The 25,837-nt window shown below is 33.0% G+C and overlaps 1 protein-coding gene across 2 annotated transcripts in view; it reads right to left on the reverse strand.

Annotated features, from left to right (window-relative positions):
- HBS1L (HBS1 like translational GTPase) overlaps window positions 1–25,837 on the reverse strand; it is a 125,804-nt gene that overhangs the window by 27,692 nt on the left and 72,275 nt on the right. For both annotated transcript variants that reach the window (XM_074187636.1, XM_074187638.1), the window contains 6 exons: window positions 23,213–23,321; window positions 12,363–12,625; window positions 7,936–8,101; window positions 6,383–6,500; window positions 2,581–2,727; window positions 2,032–2,106 (listed from right to left, as the gene is read on the reverse strand). In XM_074187636.1, coding sequence (XP_074043737.1) covers window positions 2,032–2,106; window positions 2,581–2,727; window positions 6,383–6,500; window positions 7,936–8,101; window positions 12,363–12,625; window positions 23,213–23,321 — 878 coding nt within the window. The remainder of the gene's footprint in view (window positions 1–2,031; window positions 2,107–2,580; window positions 2,728–6,382; window positions 6,501–7,935; window positions 8,102–12,362; window positions 12,626–23,212; window positions 23,322–25,837) is intronic.

Raw genomic sequence — 25,837 nt, forward strand, 5'->3', positions numbered from 1 at the left:
ATCATTAGACAAAAATTAAACAAAATTCTCTAAGAAATAACAAAAAGTCTAGAATCTCAAGAGAAACAATGAAAAAAAGAGATGAAAGGACCATAGCATACCAGAAAGAAAAATAAAAATAAATTAATCTTTGCTATGACATAAAAAGTAGAAAAGTAGATTAGTGAAAGAGATAAAAAAGTAGTTAAAGTCTTTGACAAACTAAAGAACTAAAAAACAGAAATCATGGGAAAAGGATTCCATATTAATGAACTATGGAGAGAATTGGAAAGCAGTTTGACAAGTGTTTAGAGTAGTTTACCCAAATTATCTACAAATAAGAACCTAAATGGGTCGAATCATTTTTATTTGCTTTTTGGTTTTTTGCAAGGCAATGGGGTTAAGTGACTTGCCCAAGGTCACACAGCTAGGTAATTATTAAGTTTCTGAGGCTGTATTTGAACTCAGGTCCTCCTGACCCCAGGGCCGGTAGGCTATCCACTGTGCCACCTAGCTGCCCCTAGAATCATTTTTATAAGTGTTTTTTTCCTCAAAAAACACAAGAAAGGATAAAAGTAGTAACAACTTTCAGAAGTAGGTGAATCTTTATCACAAATTAAAAAAACAAGAACTCTCTGAGAGCTCATCTTATAACTAAGCAGCAAATAGGCAAGATGGAAAAAAAAGGGGGGGAACGAATAATCAGTATGGGAGAACCTATGTAGAGAAAGGCAAGCCTGAAATGCTACTGTTGTTGCTATGAATTATTAGCCCAACCATTCTGGAAAACATTTTGAAATTATTCAATAAATGTAATTAAACCATTTCTAACGTTTGTTCAAATAATTTCAGTATTAGGCATATAAACTGAGGAGATCAGAGACATAAAGAGAAGTTTGAAAAATATAAAAATGTTTAGTCACATTTTGTTTGAAATAGCAAAGGAATAGAAACAGAGAGTACTCATAAGTTGAAGACTGAATAAATTATGGTTTATAAATAGAATTATTTTTGTGCAGTATAAAATGAATATAAGGAATATAGAGAAATATGGGAAGAAGTGATTTCTTCTGCTAGCTTATATTATTTTTTTGTTTTTGTTTTTTGCAAGGTAATGGAGTTAAGGGACTTGTCCAAGGTCACACAGCTAGGTAAGTATTGTGGAATGGCAATATTTTTTAAAAAACATTGCTCTGGGGCTGCTAGGAGTCCCAGTGGATAGAGCACTGGCCCTGGAGTCAGAAGTACCTGAGTTCAAATCTGACCTCAGACACATAATAATGACCTAGCTGTGTGGCCATGGACAAGCCACTTAACCCCATTGACTTGCAAAAACTAAAAAAACAAAAAAACAAAAACAAAAAAAAAAACCCCAACAGTGTTCTAGGGGCAGTTGGCTTTAAAGACAGGAGGACCTGCATTCAAATGTGGCCTCAGATACTTAAAATACTTACTTGGTTGTGTAGCCTCCAGCAAGTCACTTAACCCCATTGTCTTGCAAAAAAAAACAAAAACAAAAACCAGCATTCTAAAAATTTTTATGGACAAGTGTTATGTCTGGACAACTGTGGGCAGCAATTGTCTGTGATAATAGTTCCAATTTATTGAAGTTAAATTTGTTTGATTCTCAAGGATATTTTGAGATCAGTACTTTTAGTATGAGAATGTTTTTGTTAGTTCATGAAAGGCAGAGAGCTTCTGATGTACGATTCTAGTTACTGGGTCCAGACACTTAATATATATCAATAAATGTCTGCAGTCTGCAATGATGTACTGTACAATTTATATTTTTTTTCCTTGCATTATCTATATTGACCCTAAATATAAAGATCTTAAGATGGCAATGGCCTAAACCTGAATTGACAAAGTCCCCTCAATTTCTATAAATAAATAAGCATTTGTTAGCAACTTGTTTAATGATGATTATGTATATATATATATATATATATATATATATATATATATATATATATATATATATATGTGCTTCTATAATATAAACTAACAATGCTATAAAGAAAAATAACCCCTAAAGTTTAAAATATATCTTACCTTAAAACCAGCCTGCTTAAGGAAGTGTCCAAGTTTCCCAGTAATCTCTTGAAATCTTTCTTGTTGCCAATTAACCTGGTGTAGTATACCATGAAAAAATAAATTTTAAGAATACTTTCACATTTAAATAAGTCATAGACTATTATAATCGGGAATATTAGAAACTAAGGTCAGAAAATCTGACCTTATTCCAGTAAGGAGTTAAAAATCATTTTCTCTATATTTTCATGGAAATTTTTATCACCATGCATTCATGAGAAAATATCAAATGCAGGTTAAGATAACGGACCAGAAAATACTAATAAATTGGGAAAAGCAAGTCCTAAATATATAAAAAACAATAGCCCTCAATCCAAGCTGAGGTGAAAAAATCTGAGTTAAAATGATAGTTTTATTGACATTTAGTGAGGAGTTTGGACATTAGGTAACATTTTTATATATTAATTGAGCAATGACAGATTAAGAAGAAAGAGTCAACTCTGGGGGTATTTCTTTTAGAATTAATAGCAAAGATTAAAAGAACTCGCATGAATAAAAGCTATGGACTACCTGATCCATTTTATTAACTGCAACTGCTAGCTGCGTTACTCCAAGAGATCGAACCAAAAGTCCATGTTCTCGTGTCTGTCCTCCAGTCTCAAACCCAGCTTCAAATTCTCCCCTGCTGGCATCCACAACTAAAACAGCAACATCAGCCTGAAGAGAAGGAAGGAAAGATATTTTCTTCCAAGCCACATTAATAAAAAACAAAAAAAAATTACTTGAGGAAAGAATTCCATGATGACAAGAATTGTAGGAATAACAGGAAAGAAGCTTGGCTGAAATTAGTTTTAGTTAAATATCATACATCATATCTAATAATAAATACAGACATGGAACCTGAATATAAATGATACTATTACAAAAAAATTAGAATGAAATAAGATTTGTCAGGCATTCACCTGCTAAGTTGGGGGATACAATGAAAAAAGAGTTCCTGAATTTAAGGAGCTCCAATTGAGAGAGACAACAAATAACAAGAAAATTAATTAACACAAATCAGGGAGAAAAGCAACATACTATGTACCAACAAAATATGCAAGAAATAAACTAGAGATAATTAGCAGGAGGAAGGCAATAGCATTAAGGGAGGATAAGGAAAGGCTTTTTTAGAGAAAATAAAATTTTAAAAGGATATGAAGTTAGGGAAGCAAGGAGAGAAAAAAAGAGGCAACCAATGAAAATGGGGTAGTCTGGAGATGGAGAGTCCTATGAAAGGAACAAAAAGAATTGTTCCTGGATTTCAGAATATAGTGGGGACAGTGGGTGTTTGGGGGAGGCATTAAGACCATGATTTTAAAAGATCAGAAAGATAGGAGGGAGCCAATGATGACCTCTGAATGATAGAATTTTTTATTTGTTCCTGGGGCAGATAGGAATCTGTTGGAATTTACTGAATGGGGTGTGGGGAGGGAACATGGCCAGACCAAAACCTTAGGAAAATCAATTTGACAGCAGAGTGGAAGATGAACTGATGTGGGGAGACACTTGAAGGATGGACTCCAGCCATAAGGCTACTGCAGTAGTCCAGGTCTAAGGAAATAAAATCCTGCAAACTGTGGTGAGGTTCAGGAGAAAAAAATCTATATATGAGAGAAGCTTAACTATGGGGAAGAAGAGAGGGTAAGAGTGAGGAACGGAGGATAATACCTATGCTTTAAGTCTGGATGATCGGGGAGTATGACAGTAAGAGGAGTTAGAACCAAACTTTCAAAGTGATAAAGGCAAATTTTTTTTAAAAAAATTTAATTTGTGCATGTTTTTACATCCATATTCACATGTATATTTCTAAGTTATAAAATTTCCTTCGGCCCTCCTTTCCCAATACCCTCCCCTCAGCTGCGAACAGTCAAGTTGATATTGTACATACATATTTTTGATAAACATATTTACAGATTAGTCATTTTCAATATGAGGAATTAAGATGAAGGGAAAGAGATACATAAGAGATAATTTATTCTAAAGAGTTGGCTTTCTTGTTTTGTTTCTTAGTCTAAGACAGTTGTCCTAGCTCTCTGAACTGATGAGAGGAGTTGTTTCCATCAAGGTCATTCATTTCATGTTGTTGTTGATGTGTACATTGTTCTCTTGGTTCTACTCCCTTCACTCAGCATCAGATCCTGTAACTAATTCCATGCTTCTCTAAGAGTTCCACCATTTATGGTTTCTTATAGAAACAATAGTTATTCCATAGTATTCATGTACTTGTTTAGCCATTCTCCAATCAATAAGGCATTCCCTCAATTTCCAATTCTTTGCCACCACAAAAAAAGAACTGCTATGAATACTTTGGAATATGTAGGACTTTTCCCATTTTTTTTTATAATTTCTTCTGGAACAGAGCTAGAATTGGAATTGTTGGGTCAAAGGGTATGAACACTTTTATTGCTCTTTGGGCATAGTTCTATATTGCTCTCCAGAAAGGTGGAATCCATTATTAAAGTTTTGCTGTCTATGTCTCCTTGTAATTCACTCAGTTTTTCCTCTATGAATTTGGATGCTGTACCACTAAGTACATATATGTTTAGTAATGATATAGCTTCATTACCAATGGTGCCTTTTAAGATAGTTTCCTTCCTTATCTCCTTTAAAGAGATCAATTTTTGCTTTTACTTTAAGATCAGGATTGCTACCCCCGATTTTTTTTACTTCAGCTGAGGTATAATATATTTTGCTCCAATTTCTAGGTCATTTTTTTTAAACAGCAGATACCATGATGTATGTGATGGAACACTACTGTTCAATTAGAAACCAGGATGGATGGAATTCCAGGAAGCCTGGAAGGATTTGCATGAGCTGATGCTGAGCAAGATGAGCAGAACCAGAAGAACATTGTACACCCTAACAGCAATATGAGAATGATGAATGATGATCAACTTTAATGGACTTGCTCATACCAACAGGGCAACTCAGGCACAATTTTGGGGGTATCTGCGACAGAGAATTCCATCTGTATCCTGAGAAAGAATTGTGGAGTCTGAACAAAGACGAAAGACTATTACCTTTAATTTAAAAAAAAAGTTATCTTATTATGTAATCCTGCTATATCTCAGACTTTATGTTTCTTCCTTATCACATTCAACTTAAATCAATGCATACCATGGAAACAATGTAAAGACTAACAGACTACCTTCTGTGGGGGGAGGCGGAGGGAAGGGAAGCAAGACTGGGGGAAAAATTAATAAAATTCAAATTAAATAAAATCTTTCAAAAAGCAAAAAAAAAAGATACCATGAATTATTTTTTCTATTATTTCAACTTTTGATTTTATTCAAATATTTTTGGTTGTTTTATAGAGTCATCAAGTTCTGTTAGGTCTATTCTAATTTTAGGGACTCTATAACTATAGCAAGGTCTTTCATCTTCTCTTCCAAACTGTATAATCTTCCAAATCTTTTCTCCAGTGTTTTTACTTCACTTAAAATTCCATGGCTTGCCTCTTGCTTCATTTTTTCCAAATACTTTTTTCTAGTATATTTTTATTTTTAAATTTTTTTTCAAGTCCAAATTCTTCCCCGCCCCTCATCATCCCCAAGGCCCCTTTGAGAAAACAAGAAAAACAAAATCATTACAAAACCATATATTCAGGCAAAACAAAAGCCCACATTAGGCATATCCAAAAAAAAAAATATGTTTAGTCTGCAATCTGAGTTCATCACCTTTATCTGGAGATGAGTAGCATATTTCATCAGGAGTCTTTGGGAATTACAGTTGGTCATTATGTGGATCAGAGTTCCTAAGTCTTTCAAAGCTGTCTTTACAATATTGTAGATATTGTTCTCCTGGTTCTCCACATTTCATTGCAATAGTTTCCCATATATGAAACTATCCCCTTCAAAACAATACTATTCTAGCAACTTCATATATCATAATTAGTTCAACCATTCTCTAACTGATGAGCAAACCCTTCAATTTTCTATTCTTTGCCAAAATGACAAGAGATGCTATAAATGTTTAAAATTAAGCAAGATTATTTTAACACTGTAAATTATTTGAAAATGCTAAGTTTTATGGGGAGAGGGTGTCAGAGTGGCAAAGTATAATGCAAATTTGAAAACAAAAACCTAAATCTACCATCAAAATATAAAGAGAAATATGATGTTATTTTTCCATTATTTTTACCTATACAACAACAACCACAAAATAGAAGTGTTTGCTAAGTAAACAAATATAAAACAAGTTAATGAAAAGGGTTATTATCTAATCTCTTCTTTAAATAAATCTTAAAGCTAAATGACCTTTAAATTTATACTCATCATCACAATATTACGTATGTCAACAACAAAACAAAAACAACAAATTTTTCAGTTACCTGGGCAGCTCCTGTAATCATATTTGGAATGAAGTCTTTATGGCCTGGAGCATCCATTAATGTAATAACTTTGGTCTTGGTCTCAAACTTTGTCATACCTACATCCATTGTAACTCCCCTAAAAAGAAACCCAACTCATATATTATAATGCCCTATTTAAAAATAAAAGTGACAATCAATATTCAAAAATCCTTTACAGTGAGCTCCAAAAGTTTGTCTGAATTATTTTGCTACAATCAACTTTTGATCAGAAAAACTCCTGCATGGAAAACTGGTCATTAAGCCAGAAGTTGATCTGTTTTTTTAAAAGAAACTTTATACACTGTACTGCTTAATGAAAATGACATGCATGTATGTTTGGAGAACAATTTAGTGTTATCCCAAAGGTACAGTGCAACAGAGGTCTAGAAAAATCCTGGTTCATTCCTAATCTTAAACTGCAGAGAGTAGGTAGGCTATAAGGAAAAAAAAATGGCTTTTTCCTTCGGTAAGTCCAAGGGCCTAGTACAATGGACCCAAAGAAAAGATGGAACATACCTCTTTGTGATAATTACAAATGATGAAATAAACCAAGTTGTGTCCAGATCCCCCTGAGTTGATAGACAAGATAAACTCTTCTGATCTTTTACTAAGATAAGATTTCATAATCAAGGTAAGGACAAAAGAAAAACTGCTTGTCCTCTCATTTGATTCTACTTTTTAATCCCCTGTATAAAAAAAAAAAGGAAAGCTTAAAGTTTTGGAGATCATTTTTGTGATATAAAGAAGTAGGGCTGAAATTGTAGAGTAGGCAACCACAAATTTAGTCAAAATGTATTTGCTTTCAAGAATAATAATCATATTGTTAAAGTGTGGGTGAGTGTCATTTAGTGGTGAGCTAAAAGATATAAATAAGATTAAATGAATATACTGAAAATTATATAAGCTAAGGAAAAATAGTATATATTCATTTGGACAAAGTGATAAAATCACCAGATAATAATTAAGAGAAAATAGTAAGAGAAAAATAAGATAAAAAAATAGTAAGTCTTTCTTACTAAAAGATATACTTAAGCTGTTTTTGATTTGAGTTACTGGTCTTGATTTCTATGCGTGAGTCATAAAGATGAAAAAATAAAATGAAGATACACAATGTACTAACAAGACAGGAAATATTCAGGTCTCAAATGAGAATGCCTAAGAAAGATATTAGAGAATAAAAAATCTATATCCTAAGATGAAAAAAAATTTCTTTTCTTTTTGTCAAAGTACATAGCAAAAGTCTGTATAGAGATGGGAGAAGGCATGAGAATGATTTCTCCTCTTGATTCAACTATTTTTTGTTTGTTTACATTTTACTGTAAAACTACCCACATTAAATACTGAAGTTAAAAAAAAGTATGTAGAATTCCAAAATGTCCTAATACTGAAAACTGTCACCCAAGAATGTTCTAAATAAAGTTTTTCCATGACATATTTCATGAAAAAAGTAATAAGCTATACACAATTTTTAAAAAAAAGATTATATATAAATTCAAATCACTTATTTAAAACAAGCTGACATAAAAGACTACCTTTCCCTCTCTTCTCCAGTCTCATCCAAGACCCAAGCATAAGCAAATGAGGCTTTACCAGCCTTTTTAGACTCTTGTTCGTATTTATGCATAGTCCTTTTATTTACATTGCCCAGGAGGTAAAGAAGATGACCCATCAGAGTACTTTTCCCAGCATCCACATGACCTAAAGGAAAATTATTCAAGAGTTACTATTTGCAGTTTTCATTAAGTGATAAATAATCACATTAAGAAACATTTTTATTAAAGTTAGCAATCACTTTACTAATTAACATTTGATATATAACATCTATTAAATATTTTTAAATTCAACTACATATAGATGTAAAAATTATCATTGACAAAATGTGACAAAGAAAATACTACTCACTCATATACCTACTTTCTCATATTCATTTAATCTTACTACAGACTCATACTCCTTTCTCATATTTATTCAATCTTTATGAGAATTGTCTAACAACTGTATCAAGAATACATTAATAAAAATATAAGCTATATTAGTAGTCAAGCATCAATTAAGAGCTTATTACATTCTAGGTATTGTGCATTATGATCCTCAGGCACTAAGCTAATAATCTCTCAGGAATATGAATTTAGCCAAGGAATACATTACCACTCATTTGCTAACACATCAAATTGTGTTTTTAATTGAGTAAATAATTCAAGCAGGAATATATATATTACTTCTGTAACTCATATTTGGATCTGATAACTTCTAGATTCTGAGATACACAAACAATGGCATTGATTTCATCAGCACTTTTGCCCATAAGGAGGTTCTGGCTAGATACTCTGGAGCATCTTACAACGTGCATCCTCACCAGCAGCAAATCAGCTGACTAAGCCTCAAAGGGCTTCTACCTCTCCAGACTGAGTGTGTGATGCCAAACATTGCCAGTATGATTGATCATTCACCTTTTTTCTGAAACAGTGAAAACTCTCCTTTACCAAAATGATCATAGTCTGGCAAATTTCTTAGTTTTTCCAGGTATGCACCAATGTCTATTCCAAAAGGCCTCCCTCTCTTGTAAAGATGAGACAATACTCAATTCCTGAGTTTGAGAGAAGCAACACTTCTGCTAGTAGTCAGAGTCTTGACTGAGGACACCCAATGATATCACTTCAGTCTGATCCACTATATTCCAAAGGACTTAAGTTCTCAATGTTATAGCAGTTACATTTTATATTGTTTAAACAGATAAATATAATTAATTTGAGTATAATTCTGCTCATCTTTAGGCTGTATTTTATCTCCTTCAGAGGCCACAACTATCCTACAACTAATAAAAGGATAACTCTGATTCTGGTCAACAGGAGATCATTGAACCATCAATGAAAAGAGGAATATGTGGAACAGGATAGAGTATATTCACTCCTTTATCATGTCCCCTGTTCAAACATCCATATTCCACATAACAAGGAATATTTTTTTACTATCTTAAACTTCAAAATTTGGCAGGACTTTGAATTAAATAGGTAATTGAATTGTGCTGCTTTGATCAGCAACTACTGAACCTGGTTTTTTTGTCCCTTGACCTCTTCTCCCCTCAAATGTGATCAAAGTTTTAAAATGGAGCACTATATAAGCAATTTTTTTCCCTTTACTAAAATTTTTAGATTTGATATGTTTTCTCTTAATTAGGCTAATTCTGAGAAAGTCGAGTCAATTCATTAATTTTTTTTTGTCTTTCAAACTATTCTGTAATGGCAGCTTGATTAAATTTTTCCCCATCAATAAAGCAGCCTTTATCATTTCATGGGATCAGAAATGAAACCAGGGCCTGTAATTTGCCACATCCTTTTTCTCACCATGCTTTTGATTCTGTTCTTAAGCTTTTTAACATATTCTTCTTACAGAATTCCTGAATTTAATTTCACACAATTTACATCAAATTTTGTCAGTCATATAGATACAGACATTTACTTGCTAGATCCAATTAGCTGTTAAATGAGAGGAAAGTTCCACAAAGGAATATATGGTATTTTGTTTAAAAAAAAATCACTCTTGGATAATAGGATTCCTATGAGGAAAAGCTCTCACCAACAAGGAAATGATGTGGTGCTGTTGGGATCAAAGGAAAATTAACTATTAAAACCTAAACATTAAAAGTAACCATCTCAGAGATATAAAATGGAATACGGGACAAAATAATGCCAAAAAATAGACAATCTGTTACAAATAATACTTTTTAGAAAGATCAGTCAAAGTAGTGGAGTAGGAAGAAGTAATGCTGCCTAGCTTCCCTGCTAACTCTTCCAAGAAGATAAAGACAAGCCTCAGATCAGGCAGACAGTCACAAATTTTATCCAAGGGCAAGTAACTAGCACAGGAACAAAAGGAATCCTGGGGAAAGACAGGAGTTTGGACAAGTTCAATAGAGAAAAAGTCAGTGGCACTGTGGCTCTAATCCAGGAGAGTGGATTTGGAAGCCAATCCCAAAAGTGAAGGTGGCTGCTATATTGATGCAGTCACTCTAAGTGAGAAGAAGGGATCAGAGGGGATGTAGAAGATGGCACTGGGACTGGCAGAAGGCCCCAGAAGAACAATTTATACTATAATAGCAATATTGTAAAAATGAAAAATTTGGAAAGTCTTACAAAATATGATCAATATTGTGATCAACCATGATTCCAGAGGGTCAATGACTAAGAATGTGATCTAACTCCTGAAAGAGGAAATCATCTAATTAAAAGTATGAAAAACACATTTTTCGAATGGCCAATGTGGGAAATTATTTTACCTAAGTTCATTTATTGAAAAAGATTGGGTTGTTTTTTGTTGTGTTTTGTTCTTTGGAGTTTTTTTTTTTTTTTTGATGGTGGAGAAGAATGGGAAGGAAAGGTTATGAAGGAAGGAAAAAGACATCAAATAGTATACATGTCTTCACAGTTTATGTTGAATCCTTTTACCATCAAAGTAGGAAACACATAGATTTTCACAGATGATTTTGTACAGTAGACATCTTCACAATGACAAAATTAATTGAGAGAAATAAGAAAATATGAGATCCTGCTTTATTTGCTCATTTCCTATGAAAAATTATTTGGCATTCTTACAGGTTTCTCCTCTAAAATATGTCTCCTATATATTTGTTCATATCATTCAAAATTCCTTGAGAGATGCCAACTGCAGAGAAAATTTTGTTCAATAATTCTTTGATCATCAAGTGAGGGATAAAACAGGGAGGCAAGTAATTAACAAAAAAATGTTCATAACAGTCATTGAGAATGTTGAACACAAAATCCAAAAGCAAGAGAAATTCTCTATAGATGTTGATGTTTTAAAGATGCTCATTTTGTAGATGATCAGGTATTGAGTATATCAAGCCCTGGAACACTACAAGCCCTTCTCAATGAAGACTGCTGCTACTCAACAGAGATTGGTCTAACTACAGCAATCCCAACAATGACTTGTGGAGGACATCACCAAAAATATATATGATGGAAAAAGAGTAAGTTGACCAGTTATGGAGTAAGGATGGCAAGGGAAAATAGATGGATAGCCCAAATGCTGTGCTGGTAAACATGAAATATAAAATGACTTAGAGAAAGGTTTCTAAGGCATCAAGTAGAAATAGATCTGCACGGAGGATTAATATGAAGACATGGGCAAGAGTCATACAGGATGCAAAAGAAAGGATATGTTATAATCTGAACCAGAGTAGTAAAAGTGCAGTAAAGAGATCTTCAAAATACAGCATTTTAAGAGTAAACACCATAAATTATTTTTAAGAAATTTAAACATCTAAGAGGAAGCATGGTATAATGAAGAAAACAATAAGACTGTCAGTCAGGAGACCTGAGTTTCAACCACAATTCTGTTACTAATTAGATGAAGGAAAAAAAGCACTAAATTTTTGTGGTCCTTAAGTTTCCTTATCTATACAATCAAAAAAATTGGTCCAAGTCAGGTGTCAAACACACAGCCCAATACAGCCTCAAATAATGAAATTAAAATACGATAGGGCATATATGATGTTCTCTAAGGCAATATATGGCCCACAAGGGATCCTTCTGTATGGTTTAGTGGTCCCTGTTTCTATGTGAATTAGACACCATTGGTCTAGATGATCAAAGGTCCCTTCTAGTGTGTACAGTCAATAAGGAGAAAAAAGATCAAATCTTTTCAGAGAAAACAAAAAGACAAGAACCTTCAAGGGGTTTTGGAATCATAAAAGCTAACAAGATGTACTTATTTTAAAATGTTTTAGCTAGCAAATTTGTGTTGTGGTGTCTAATGAATTTCCTAGCTAAGCAGGAATTTTATGACTTCCCACTCAAAGATGGCAGAATGGCAACCCACAATCATGTCTTCATTTCATATTTCACATTTGATTCATCTAAATATTTAAGCCTCCACTCTGTCAACTGACAATAGGCAGAACCTAAAATGGAAGTTGAAGATGGAAGAAAAAGAACATTACCAATTACCACCAAGTTGAGCAGCTGCTTTCCCCCTTGCCTCTTCTCTAGTTCGGCCTTCACATCTATTTGCTGCTTCATCTTGTTAGACTTTTTCCCTGCCGTTGGTGCTGTGCTCTGTTCTTCACATGCCTGAATGGTGTGGGATGGAAGATCTGATTTAGAAACTGGCTCAAGAATACCAGAAGAAGCAATGTTGGCATCTTCACTAGGAGGTCCTTTATGAAGTGTGTGGACATTATCGCCATTTTCTTCAGCAGTCACTCTATGAAAAGCAGACAGTAAAACAATGTTATAGGAAACTGAGAAAGTAACTTTGATGTCAAAAAGAGACAGAGAAGTGTTCTTGATTCCTTTGCCCTGCAAACCAAGAATGATCACTGATAAGTAGCTAAGAGTCTAAGTAGACATGATTAAAAAGTGAGGGCCTCAACCATAAAAAATGCAATATCCCCACAAGAAAAAGTTTGTCTAAAAGAAAAAATATCCTTTAAAATAACTGACATCCAGAATCCAAATCTATCACACTGAGTGTATCATCCTACCACAAGAAGGATGGCAAAAAAATGTTATTTTGAGAAAATAAGTATTAAATATGACATTTAAGATAATTAACACAATATCTAACCTTGTCTCCCAGGAAGTTCAACTGAAAGGATAGAATCTTTTGATATTTATTTTATCTTTGCCTCAAAGTTTCCCAAACTTACTTCTTATAAGATGACTAGGGAAATGCCATTATAGAAAATTTTAAATTAAACAATGATCCTAATTTTTCAGTTTCTCTTTGTATACTTTCTAGAGCACCTAGAACAGGGCTCCTTAGCTTATGAGAGCTCAATAAAGAACTTATGAGCCACTTTATGATAAAACCTATATTTGTCCAGTTAAAGATAAACCTAACAGTTTACCAATGCAGGTGGCTAGGAAAGAGGACAGTTATATCCACTCTGAATTAGGTAGAGATAAACATCATTTGTCTGCTATATTTGATCAAGCATTTAATTAATTCAGCTCTAAATAATTCACTTGTAAAAAGTTCCTAGATTTATTGGCTTTCATTCAAATGAGTTCCACCTGTGATTACTGTGGCAGTACCAGACCAAATGGCTAGTGGATCAGACATCCCCCTATCCCCATCCTAGACTAACCTTGTTCTACTTTTTGGGAAAGAAGCAAACCATTGATGACTGCAAAGTCATTAAATTTTAATGTTCTTTATACCAAATCCTCTCCCCAAGCTAGAAAACCTCTTGAAACTTAAGTTTAGAGAACCTCATAACCAGGTTAAGCAGATGAAAGGGATTTTTTAACTCTTAAAAGAGAATCTAGGGTGGCTAGGTGGCGCAGTGGATAAAGCACCCGCCCTGGAGTCAGGAGTTCCTGGGTTCAAATCCAGTCTCAGACACTTACTAATTACCTAGCTGTGTGGCCTTGGGCAAGCCACTTAACCCCATTTGCCTTGCAAAAAAACAACAACAACAAAAAAAAAACCTAAAAAAAGAATGTAGAGTTATAAAAGGGATGAGATCTGTACCATATAAAAATTAAGTTCAACAGAACTAATACTGCCTATGTACCCTGAATAGTAAAAATGATGAAAAAATATTAAACACATTGAACTGAAAGCATACTTACAATTCATTAGCATAGTAAAGAAGGAAAAAAGGAGGATTTAAGTTTTAAAGACATAATCATTCTTAAAAGTAAAAGACTGGAAAGTTTGCTTTGGTACCCAAATTCTACCAATAACCAAAAAAAATTTAAATTTTGGAATTAATCATGAAAATTGACTAAGGAATGTGGACTCATTGAAGGAGGAGAGCATTTCATTTATTTTTCTTTGAATCTCCTATTACACTGCTTTAAACAGTAAGCATTAAATATATGTTGAAATGAATAGTTGAATATGAAGTTCATCCCAAATAATGAAATGGGGGGAAAAGTATATTAAATTTCTTTGCTTGAGGGCATTCTAATTGGTCAACTTAAAATGAAAAAACAAATTTTAATTACGATATCAGGCTTTTCCAAAAGTGCATGATATATGATCTAAATTAATGCTTTTTTTATCCTTAACAACTAGAAAATACCACTTTTAATTTCAAAAACCAAAAATGCTTTTATCTTTAAAAAAAAGTGCATGTGATAAGCATAATGAATACTAAAACTAAAGCAGCGTTCTAATTAACCAGAAAGGAAAGAAGTATTTTAATTTTCCTAAGGATCTATAGGGTCATTCTGATAAGAATAAGCTTCATGCATTGCCCTTCACTCTTAATCTTTCCCTCCATTATAAAAACTCTTCCTTTCAATGAGTCTTTTATGAGATAAATTTGTTTCTCTCCCACTCACAATATATCCCTCATTCTCACTCCTTAAATCATTTTTTTTCAAAAATCATCCCATCATAGCCAAATCACAACTGTCATCTATGTATATTCTTTCTAACTGCAGTCATATATATACACTAATTGAATTCTAATTATCTTTGCATATAGAAATATAAATATTTTAACCATACTGAACTGCTTATGATTTCTCTTTCCTTTAACTTCTTATGCTTCTCTTAAATCTTATATTTGAAAGTCATATGTTCTATTCATCTCTGATCCTTTCATCAGGAATGCTTAAGAATACTTTATTGAATGTCCCTTCCTTCCCCACCAAAGGATTATATTTAATTTTTCCAAGTAATTTTTTTGGTAATCCTAGATCTTTATCTTTTGGAATATCTTTCCCCAAGCCCTGTGATTTTTTTTAATGTACAAGCTGCTAAATCTTGGGTTATCTTGACTCTGACTCCACAATGTTTAAAAGTTTCTTTCTGATTGCTGGTACTATTTTCTCCCTGAACTACGAGCTCTGGAATTTGGCTATAATATTCTTGCAAAATTTTATTTTAGGATCTCTTTTTGGAAGTGATCAGTAGGTTCTTTCAGTTTCAATTTTACTTTCTAGTTCCAGGTTATCAGGGCAGTTTGCCTTGATAATTTCTTGACATACGATGTTCAGAACCTTCTTTAGATCATGTACTTTAATAAATTTTCTCAATCTATTTTCCAGGTCAGTTGTTTTTCCAACATAACATTTCTCACTTTCTTTTATTCTTTCATTCTTTTGGATCTGTTTCTTCTTGGTGTCTCATGAAGTCAGGAGCTTCCATTTGCCCAATTCTAATTTTTAAGATTATTTTCTTCCTTGACTTTATGTACCTTTTTCCATCTGACCAATTCTACTTGTCAAGAAATTACTTTCTTCAGCAATTTTTCATATCTTCATGACTTTTTGGTCAATTCTACTTTGTAATGACTTCTCCTCAGGAGATTTTTGTGCCTCTTTTATCATTTGGTGAGTTCTGGTTTTTAAGATGTTAATTCTCTTCAGTAATTTTTTCTCCCTCTTTTACCTAGCTATTTGACTCTTTTTGTAATTTCCTTGCATAATTCTCATTTCTTTCCCAATTTTTCTTCAATATCCCCCGCCCATTTCACATTTTTTTAATGCTTTGGTTGTAGTTACTTTGACATCATTGTCTTCTTCTGGCATTTTTCTTTATTTTCCCTGTTACTATAATAACTTGTTATGGTCAGGTTCTTTTTTTTGTTGTTTGCTCATTTTCCAATCAATTTTATATTAAAGTTGGGCTTTACTCCCAGGATGGAGGGGACAACGATCCAAACTTTGCCTTTCTTGCTGCTATTTTCAGAGGTAGTTCTCTGGGTTTATAGGCTTTCACTTCATCCAAGGTGGTGTGATTTAAGCAGAGGTATGGTCACTTATTTTTTTCTGGTCCAGGCTATGAGTGATCACAACTACTTTTTTTGCCCTGGAGTGACGCACACGGAAGTCACAATCACTAGTGAGTTAGTGCTATTCTTAACTCTAAGACTGCATCCTAGAACAGGACCCTGAACCCAGAACTGGCAAAGGATCCCTTGTAAATTCTGTTCCAATCAACTGTCCAAGTCCTCCTACCATCCATGGGTTAAGAGTTTCCAAAGTTGCTGCCACCACCAATGTAGCCCTCTCCAAGGACCACTGTGGGCACTACAGCATGGTTGTGCTTCACTCAAGATCTGATCACCACTTTCCTGCCAATGTCCAAAACTATCTTAGGTTATATTTCACCCAATCTTTTGCTGGTTCTACAAGCTCCAGAATTTGATATGAGACATAATTTTAAAGTGTTTGAAGGAGAATTTAGGAGAGTTCAGCTAAGTATATATATACCACTATTTTGATTCACATCCCCCAAGTATTTACTTTTAAAACTCACTTAACTTTATCATCTTTAAATCCTATCAATTTTTTAATTTTTCCTGCAATGCTGAGTACAGTAAAAATTGAGATGAAGATAAGGAAGAATAGCAATAATGGACCAGAGAGGGAATCTTCAAGTTTAGCCAGAAGCCAATGGAAGGGTAAGGATGATGCATGCATAAGGTATCAAACTTAACCCCTTCCAAAATTTTAATGAGCTAACTTAATTGCAAAATATTACTTGTAGTAGCAATGCTTTAATACTGACCCAAAAATGTTCTCTTTTAATACTTGAATTGATTTTTTTCCAATTAAATTTTATTTTACCATGGAACTCTAATGATGATATAACATGTTTCAATGGACTGAACTTAGGTTTTCAGAAATTATAAGATAAATTTACAGCAAGCTTTGATGACATTTCAAACTGTTGATTTGCTGCATTTTTCTAAGTTTTGAAATATATAAGTTGGTATGTTTCACTTATTTTGTGCCTTGTGTCTAAAAAACAGAATGGAAAAACCATCATACATTTCATAAAACATAGAGTAGATAATGAAGAGACTGTCAGAATTGCAGTTGGAAGCCATGAAATCAAATCCTCTGATATTCATTAACCATGTGATCCTAGATAAACATGTTAGGACTTCATGACTATCAAAGATGGGTTATAACTTAAAAAAGCATAAAATCATAGATCTTTCCCAGTATTCATATAGTCAAAATATATTAAGCAGGAGTTAAAAGTAAAGCAAAAGAGGAAAAATGAAGGAAGCTGACAAAAGACTTCTTTTTTGCTTAACTCTCTTCAATCAACAATTCATAAAGAAATTACCAAACAGCAAGGCATTTTGCAGAGATAGTCCTGACTGCTTTTATGATATACTAGTAACAGCAGTGTCACAAGACTAGACTAATTTAGTCTATCAAAAACTTTTGTCATTCCCTTTTCAATAATTTTTACATCATTTAATGAATATTTTTATCCTATCAATAATTATCTGTTCCACAAAATATAACATCTATCTGGAAGGAGAACTTAAACAATTGTGCTTGATGATGTGGTTTAGTCAATCAATCATGTCCAACTCGATGTGATCAGATAGACCCGAAAAACTATGTCCATGGCGTTTTCTTGGCAAGGATACTTTGAGTAGTTTGTCACTACTTTTTCAAAGGATTAATGTAAACACAGGTTAAAATGACTTGTCTAAGGTCACACAACTAGTTAAGTGTCTGAATTCAGATTTCAATTCAGGTCTTCCTGATTCCAGTGCTAGGGCCCTATGAACTGAACCACCTAGTTACTTTTATAATAGAACTGAGAATAGAGCAATTCCCTCACAAATTATTTTTATCTGTTTCTACTTATTTCACTGCTTTCATTCTACTTCCATTTTCTCCATATTTATTTATTTAATATGAGAGACTGGAGTTCTACTGGAAAAAGCACTGGATTTAGACCCAAGTGCCTGAATATAGCTATACTATTTACTCCTCATATGATCTAGGGAAAATGACTTAACTTCTCTAGATTTGTTTCCTTCTCTTAATAAGTACAGGTATCATCCAGTTCTAAAACTAGGATTCTATAATCCACCAGTGAACAATGCACAAAGGATGACATCTAGAGGCAAAAGAAAAAAATTACAGATCACTGCTAAAAAGTATAGGTCTACAATCAATGACAACATGTTTCCGAATGTTTCTACTTATTTCTCTACTTTCAAGATCTAAATACATAAATGTTTAATACTTTTCTACAATAATACAGATCAAAACACAAAAAAATTCCTTAAAGTTTTTTCAATAGGTTGTTGTGGACAAAATAATTCATCACCTAGTAGCCATCCTTCTCGTAATGACCTTTCTGAAATTAACAAAACTAATGCTTGGATGATATTCAACTGGTAGACCTAGCATACACAGAGCTGCTCCAGCTGGGTAGAAATGGCTAGACTATCACCTCATGTCAAGACAAAGCATTCAAGCAAGACCTCAGTGTAGGAACCTTCTATGTTTACTGCAGCAAAACTTAGTAAAATATTAAGAACAGCTTAGATAACTAGTTAATAAGCATTTCTTAAGCATTTCCTCTATGTTGAGCACTGAGCTGGCAAAAAACACACATTCTCAGATGACAACAAAATCGAAGCTTCCGTATCCAAAACCTCCAAGAGAAACAGAAAATGGGCTCAGACTATGGATGAGCTCAAAAAAGACTTTGAAAAGCAGTTAAGGGAGATGGAGGAAAGATTGGGAGGAGAAATCAGAGTGATGCATAAAAATCATGAAAACCAAATCAACAGCTTGGTGAAAGATATACAAAAAAATACTGAAGAAAATAATATGTTTAAAAACCAGTTTAGGCCTAATGGAAAAAGCAAAACAAAAGAAACTTGTCTAGGCTCACAAAGTTAGCATATATGAAAGGCAAAACTTGAACCTAGGTAGACTTTGTCATTTTAAGCCATCTCTCTATCCATTATAACACAATGACCTCATAAGGATACAATATAGATGTATTTTTAATTTAGAAGTGCACTACCACCCCTTGTAGAATGTGTACACATTACAGGAATTAACAGGACTTGATATAAATAAAACAATTTTTTTGATTTAAGTTCATAATCCTATCAATGACTAATCTAACATCACATTCCCAGTTAGAAATATAGCATTCAATTAAAGCATCTGTTCCATAATGCAAAATATGATCACCTGTTCAGCAATCAAAAGTATAAGCTTATTACTATTCATAAGTTATCTTATCTTCTAGATACATATATATAAATATCCACACATATATAAACATGCACACATATTCATATATAAAATTATTCTATACATACTTCTATTTATCAATTCTTTTTTGATGCAAATACCATCATTCTTATATAAAAATCTAGATTTTTATTATAGTCAAAATGGCCTAGCCACTCAATGTTGTTCTTTTTTAGTTTTAGGTTTTTGCAAGGCAAACGGGGTTAAGTGGCTTGCCCAAGGCCACACAGCTAGGTAATTATTAAGTGTCGGAGACCGGATTTGAACCCAGGTACTCCTGACTCCAGGGCTGGTGCTTTATCCACTACGCCACCTAGCTGCCCCTCAATGTTCTTCTTAAAACAATATTGCTACTACTGTACACAATGTTCTCTTGGTTCTACTCATTTCATGCCAAGTTTATCCATTTATTTTTCTAAGATAACCAAACTCATTTCTTATAAGCACAGTAGTATTCCATCACAATTATACACTACAACTTGTTCATCACTTCCCCAATTGGCAGGAATCCCTGAAATATCTAGTTCTTTTCCATTATAGCCCTTGTCATCTTTGGAAACAGACCCAGTAGTAGTATTGTTGGATCATGGGATATAAGCAGTTAAATAACTCTTTGGACATAATTCCAGATTGCTCTCCAAGACACACCTGTTTCAATGAATACACACACACACACACACACACACACACACACACACACACAGCACTTAAGTCTGTCTTAAACTTTCCTTGTAAACTTTGGGCAGAAAGGTGATTCAATAAATATTTGTTAATCTGAGATAAAAAAAAATCAAGAAGTTTTTAATGGATTCCACTTAATATTCCTCATATTCCTTGTCACCAATCATCTTGTTCAACAGCCTGTTCTTACAGACAAGAAAATTGAACTCTGGAGCAATTAAATGTTTTGACCAATGGTCAAAAATAATAGTAAGCAGCAGCAAAAGTATGAACGCAGGCCTTCTGATTATAAATCCTTGGTACTATGACAGTGAATTCAAAGGAAAAATGCAATATATTTATAGGGAATTTGGGGGGATGAGAATATTCTTGTTCTACCAGGAAAACTAAACAACTATCACTTACCCCAATCCCATCCTCAAAAGCTCACATGTGTATACACACACACACACACACACACACACACACACACACACACACACAAACCACACACCCTTAACATCCTTTCTCCCACTCCCAAGGAAAAACATTTTCTAGCATGTCTTCAAGTTGCTTCAACCTACCTTTTCTATAATGGTCAAATGCAAAATATAATAATATTCTTGTTTGATGAGAAAATGAAGCAGTATTATTAGCAATTTTATCTAAAAATTTTCCTAAACAAGGAGAAAAAATATTTGTTTTATTCATTAATGCTACTTAATACAACATTAAGATGATAAAATAAGCCAAAAGAAAAATAATTCAATTTACAAAAAAGTATTATGGAAATATAATATGAGATTCCTTTTCATCATAAAGGATTATATAGAGAATGAAGCATAGAAATGAAATAAAATAGAAGGTTGTGTCTCACTGTTGCTTTTTTTAAAGGCAAAGAGAACTAGTCAGAGTTAGAGAAGGCTTCAGTTTTAGTTCAGAATTTACCATTTATTAGATCTTAGATTCTTTCATCCAATAGAATTATATGCAAAATGATATAATCATTATCATATAAGTAGAGGCCACATAATACAACAGAAAGAACAGAGGACTTATGGACTGTACCCTAGAACAGACACTTTTACCAGCTGAGTGATCTAGATAAATCATTCTCTTTGAGTTTCAATATTCCTCATCTCAAAAAGAAATAGTATTTATACTTCCTACCTCAAGTTGTTTTAAAGAAACTGTAAAGTATCATATAAAATGAATTGTTACTATTCATATATAATGAAGAAACAACATTCAGAAGTAACATTTGAATATATAGTTAATTATAAAGAGATAAAAGAATAAATGCCGAGAATTTAGTCAAGGGATCAGATTTGAATTAAATTAATCTGGGAGGTTTTAAAAAGATGCATTTCAATAGTGCTTTCAAGAAAGGAAAAAATATTTTGACAAAGAAAAGGTGGAAATGTATTCCAAATGATGGGGCAACATACATGAATACTAAGAGGCTAGAGTAAATGAATAATGAATAGCAGATGGGAAGCAATATTTAGAATAATTACAAACACTAATTAACTCTCAGAAACACTTCCTTCTGAATTTTCCAGTGACCATTGCTACACATTAGGACTGTATGGTCCTATAAAACTGCTGAAGATTCTCTAGCCACCAAGACATGGGATTTAGAAATAGAAGAGACCTTGAAGTTCAATATACTCATAATAAAGTTGGGATAAAAGGGACTCATGTTGAAAATTTCTATTTGCCTTTGAAGAAGAAACTGATAGCATCTAAATTCAGTTGAGAGCATTACCAGTTTTCTATTTTTTTTGTGGGGGGGATCAAGTTTTATTGCACAAAAAGACCAATATAGAAAAATGCTTTACATGATTTCATATGTATTACCTATATCAGATTGTTTACCATCCCAAGGAGGGAGAGCAGAGGGAGAGAAAGAATTTGGAACTGAAAATTTAAAATAAAGCTTAAAAGTAATTTTCCCATAGTCAATCAAGTCATAAACAGGGTTCAAACCTCAAGTTTTCTGAGGTCAAATTCAATGGTGCTGTGGGTACTTGGCTTTTGCCAGTAAGAAAGTAAAGAAACTATACCTCTCCTGAAAAAAACATATTAAACTTTTTCTTAACAGAATTCTCAGCAGCTTTCAAACTAAATGAACTGGAGAAAGGTGCAATACAGAAGCAGAGACTGACATAGAGAGAAAAGTATAAAAGTGTATGTATATAACTTTTTATGGGAGCATGTAATACTATTACTTAAGAGAACTAATAATTGTTCTCTTTATTCAATATAAATATTACTTGATTTATGATATTGAGTAATACTTGGCAAGCATCATGAAACCATTTTTTATTTATCTCACCCAATCAATCAATAAAAATTTAATAAATGCCTCTTATTTGCCAGGCACTGTACTAAGTGCTGAGAATATAGAAAAAGGCAAAAAACAGAATCTGTCCTCAAAAAATTCACAGTCTAATCACAAACAACAAGCAAACAAGTTAGATTAACATTATAACATTATTCAAGAGATGAACTATTAAGTAATAAGTTTATGTGCATTTCCCAACCTCTTCTCCCCCCAGCCCCCCCCCCAAATAAACCACACTATGACACATAGAAATATCACTGATGTTGGAGTCAAGAACACAGGTTCAAATCCTAGCTCTCCTACTTCCTATTGTTGTCCTTCATTCTCAGTGAGAACCATGATACCAGGGAGGTGATGCCATGACATGCAAGTGAACTGAATTAGAGTGAAGGAAACTATGCTAAGTCACCAGTATCACTTTCTCCTTCAGAGTCATCTGGGTCCAGTAACCAGATATGAATCTGGGTGGCTGGAGATGGCCCTGGATGCAGTGAGAGACCTTGGCATTTTTAAACTAAGATCATTCTAGGTCCCAGTTTGTCTAACACAACATCCAATAAATGATTAAAGCTAAGTTAAGAAAAGGGGCAACTAGATAAATAGTGAGGGACAAAGGCCCATAATTCCTGAAGGCTGACCCAGAGCTCTTCAAAGTAACAAGTAGTCTTATCTGACAAATCAACATTTTTATAAAATATAATTCTGACATCATCTAAAAAGCAAAAAACTTGATTTATTGTAATGAACAATTAGCAAAAAAAAGTTTTGATTAAAACACATAGGAGTTCAAACTCTTACCCAGGAACTTCAAATCCCATAGTCTGCTTCTTTCCAGATACTGTCATTTTGGTAACTTTTGGCACAATTTCAGATTCACTACGAGATGACTGAGGATCTACTGATTTTCCTAGTTGAAAAGAAAAAAAGTTTGAAGCTATCAATAATAACTCATTTATATATCACCTTAAAGGTTAAGGATAATTTATATCTCCAATAACCCTGTGAAACAGATAACAAAATATTACTTCCATTTTTTAAATGAAGAAAATGAATATTAAAAAGGTTAAACTTTTTGTTCAAAGTTGCACACCTAATAAATATTATAACTGGGACTTAAACCTAGATTTCCCAAATTCATCTATCTCTAGCAATCTTTTTACTTCACCATTCTGCTCCCGTTCAAACTTAAAGATAATAACAACTGAGCTTTTCAAGCTCTAGTTACTGTGAGAATCAAGTGTACTAACACTGTAAAATGCTTTGCAAGTCTTAAAGTTATATAAATTTTAAACATCATTGTCATGTTTTTTTAGATACGTTGAAATCATAAGAATACTTGACAAAAAAGAATATTAGGTTACCAAAATACTAATCCCATCATATTTGCTTCTCTTTGTTAATTCTTCTCTATTACTCTCCTTTTATGGTTCATTTCCACTACATTTTATCAATAACATCTAGGATACAATTTAGTATCCTAGTAAGGTGGCAGAAAGTAAATGTTATGATGTTGAGTTTTTCAAAGACCTAAAGTTTGGTCTCAACAAACAACTAATAAACAGTTTCACAAGACAAAATTCATTGATTAATTGGTTAGATAAATAATTTTTAAACTTGGAAAAAATTTTAGAACAGAGAGCAGAGCTAGTTTGAGAAAGAGAGAGGTCCAAAACCCTGAGTTTACTTTCAATTTTTGTGCCAGAATAATGCTAAAGTTAATGAATTATATATAGTATTAGTATGATAGTTTTTTCACTTCAATTCAAAATATAATTAGGTTTTGAGTAATAAGTAATCTTCTAGCCCAATCTTCTCATTTTGCATTTAGAAAAACTAAGGGTTTTAGCTGTGAAATCTGAACTTAGGTCCTCTGATTCCAAATCAAGTAGAATTCCATGAATAATATAAAAATATTACTAACAATAAATAACATTTGATTTGCACTTGAGGATTTACAAGGGGTTTCACAGACATCATGTTTAAGCATCATAACACTCCTGTGAGGCAGGATCAAAGTGTAATTCAAAGTAGTTAAAATAGTAAAGTGAGGGGCAGCTAGGTGGCATAGTGGATAAACCACCGGCCTTGGAGCCAGGAGTACCTGGGTTCAAATCTGGTCTCAGACACTTAATAATTACCTAGCTGTGTGGCCTTGGGCAAGCCACTTAACCCCATTAGCCTTGCAAAAAAAAAAAAAAAAAACAAAACCTAAAATAAAATAAAACAAAATAAAATAGTAAAGTGACTTGCCCATAGTCACACAATAAGTATAATTTGGAGATATTAAACCAAGATCATTCCTGATTCAAAACTCAAGAATTGGGAGGGGGAAGGAAGACTAGGAAGCCAGTACGGAACAATTTTTGCCAAAAGTATATAAATACAGATGAAAAAACAAAATAATATCTGAAACCAATGTTTGAGAGGAAGAGATTTCCATTTTCTCTCAATAATTACTTTTAATTTTTCAAAATCCTTTCAAACTGATTGCAATATATCTGAGTACTTATAATTAGAAGACAGGTCAGATTATGCATAAAAGAAGAAAAAAGAAAAATACAAGTTAAACATTAAGAAACATAAGATAATGACTAATATTATGGGATACAAGAAAAATGTTATTTTTTAACCTTCAGGAGATTGTAAAGTACAGACTAGATACCAATCCATTAAGTTAGATACCTTTGATTTCACTCATAGAAGTATATTCCCTAGATAAGAAAATTTTTCTCTACCAATGCAAGTCAGCATCTTTCTTGGTTAAAGAACTAAAGGGCTACAGTTATCCAAAGTATATTACTGGTCTGTAAAGGCCAGTCTTTGGGGCTCTGAGACTAGCCTTCTATTCATTAAACCACTGACTCTTACTCTATACTATTTATAGAGTACTTGCTCAAATATTTCATTTTAATATATTTTACTTCATGAACAATAAGGGCACTGTCAGCAAATCTAAAGTGTTTTAAATATTACTTAGGAAAAGAACTGACATCCAAATAAACTATAATATAAGTGAGAAAAAGTCACAATGCATTTTAAATCTTAAAAAATAGATCAAACATTTCTGTTGATGATGATGCTTGGCCTTCATTCTCTTTATTTTATTTTTTAAATTTTTTTTCATCTAAATGTACATGTATATATTTACATTACAAAATTTCCTTCCACTCTCTCTTCCCACCCCATCCCCTTAGCAGTGATCAGTCAGGTTAGCACTATACATACATATTTTTGATTAACACGATTACAGATTAGTCATTTTCAGTATGAGGAATTAAGATTAAAGGAAAGAGATACATAAGAGATAATTTTTATAAAATATTCATAAGATTCTGAAGGGTTAGTTTTTTGTTTTTGTTTTTTCTTCCTCTGGATGGGGATAACATTATCCAAAGGCAGCCTAATATGGTTGTCCTAGCTCCC

The sequence above is a fragment of the Macrotis lagotis genome, chromosome 5, assembly GCF_037893015.1.
Source record: "Macrotis lagotis isolate mMagLag1 chromosome 5, bilby.v1.9.chrom.fasta, whole genome shotgun sequence".
Classification (NCBI taxonomy): Eukaryota; Metazoa; Chordata; class Mammalia; order Peramelemorphia; family Peramelidae; genus Macrotis; species Macrotis lagotis.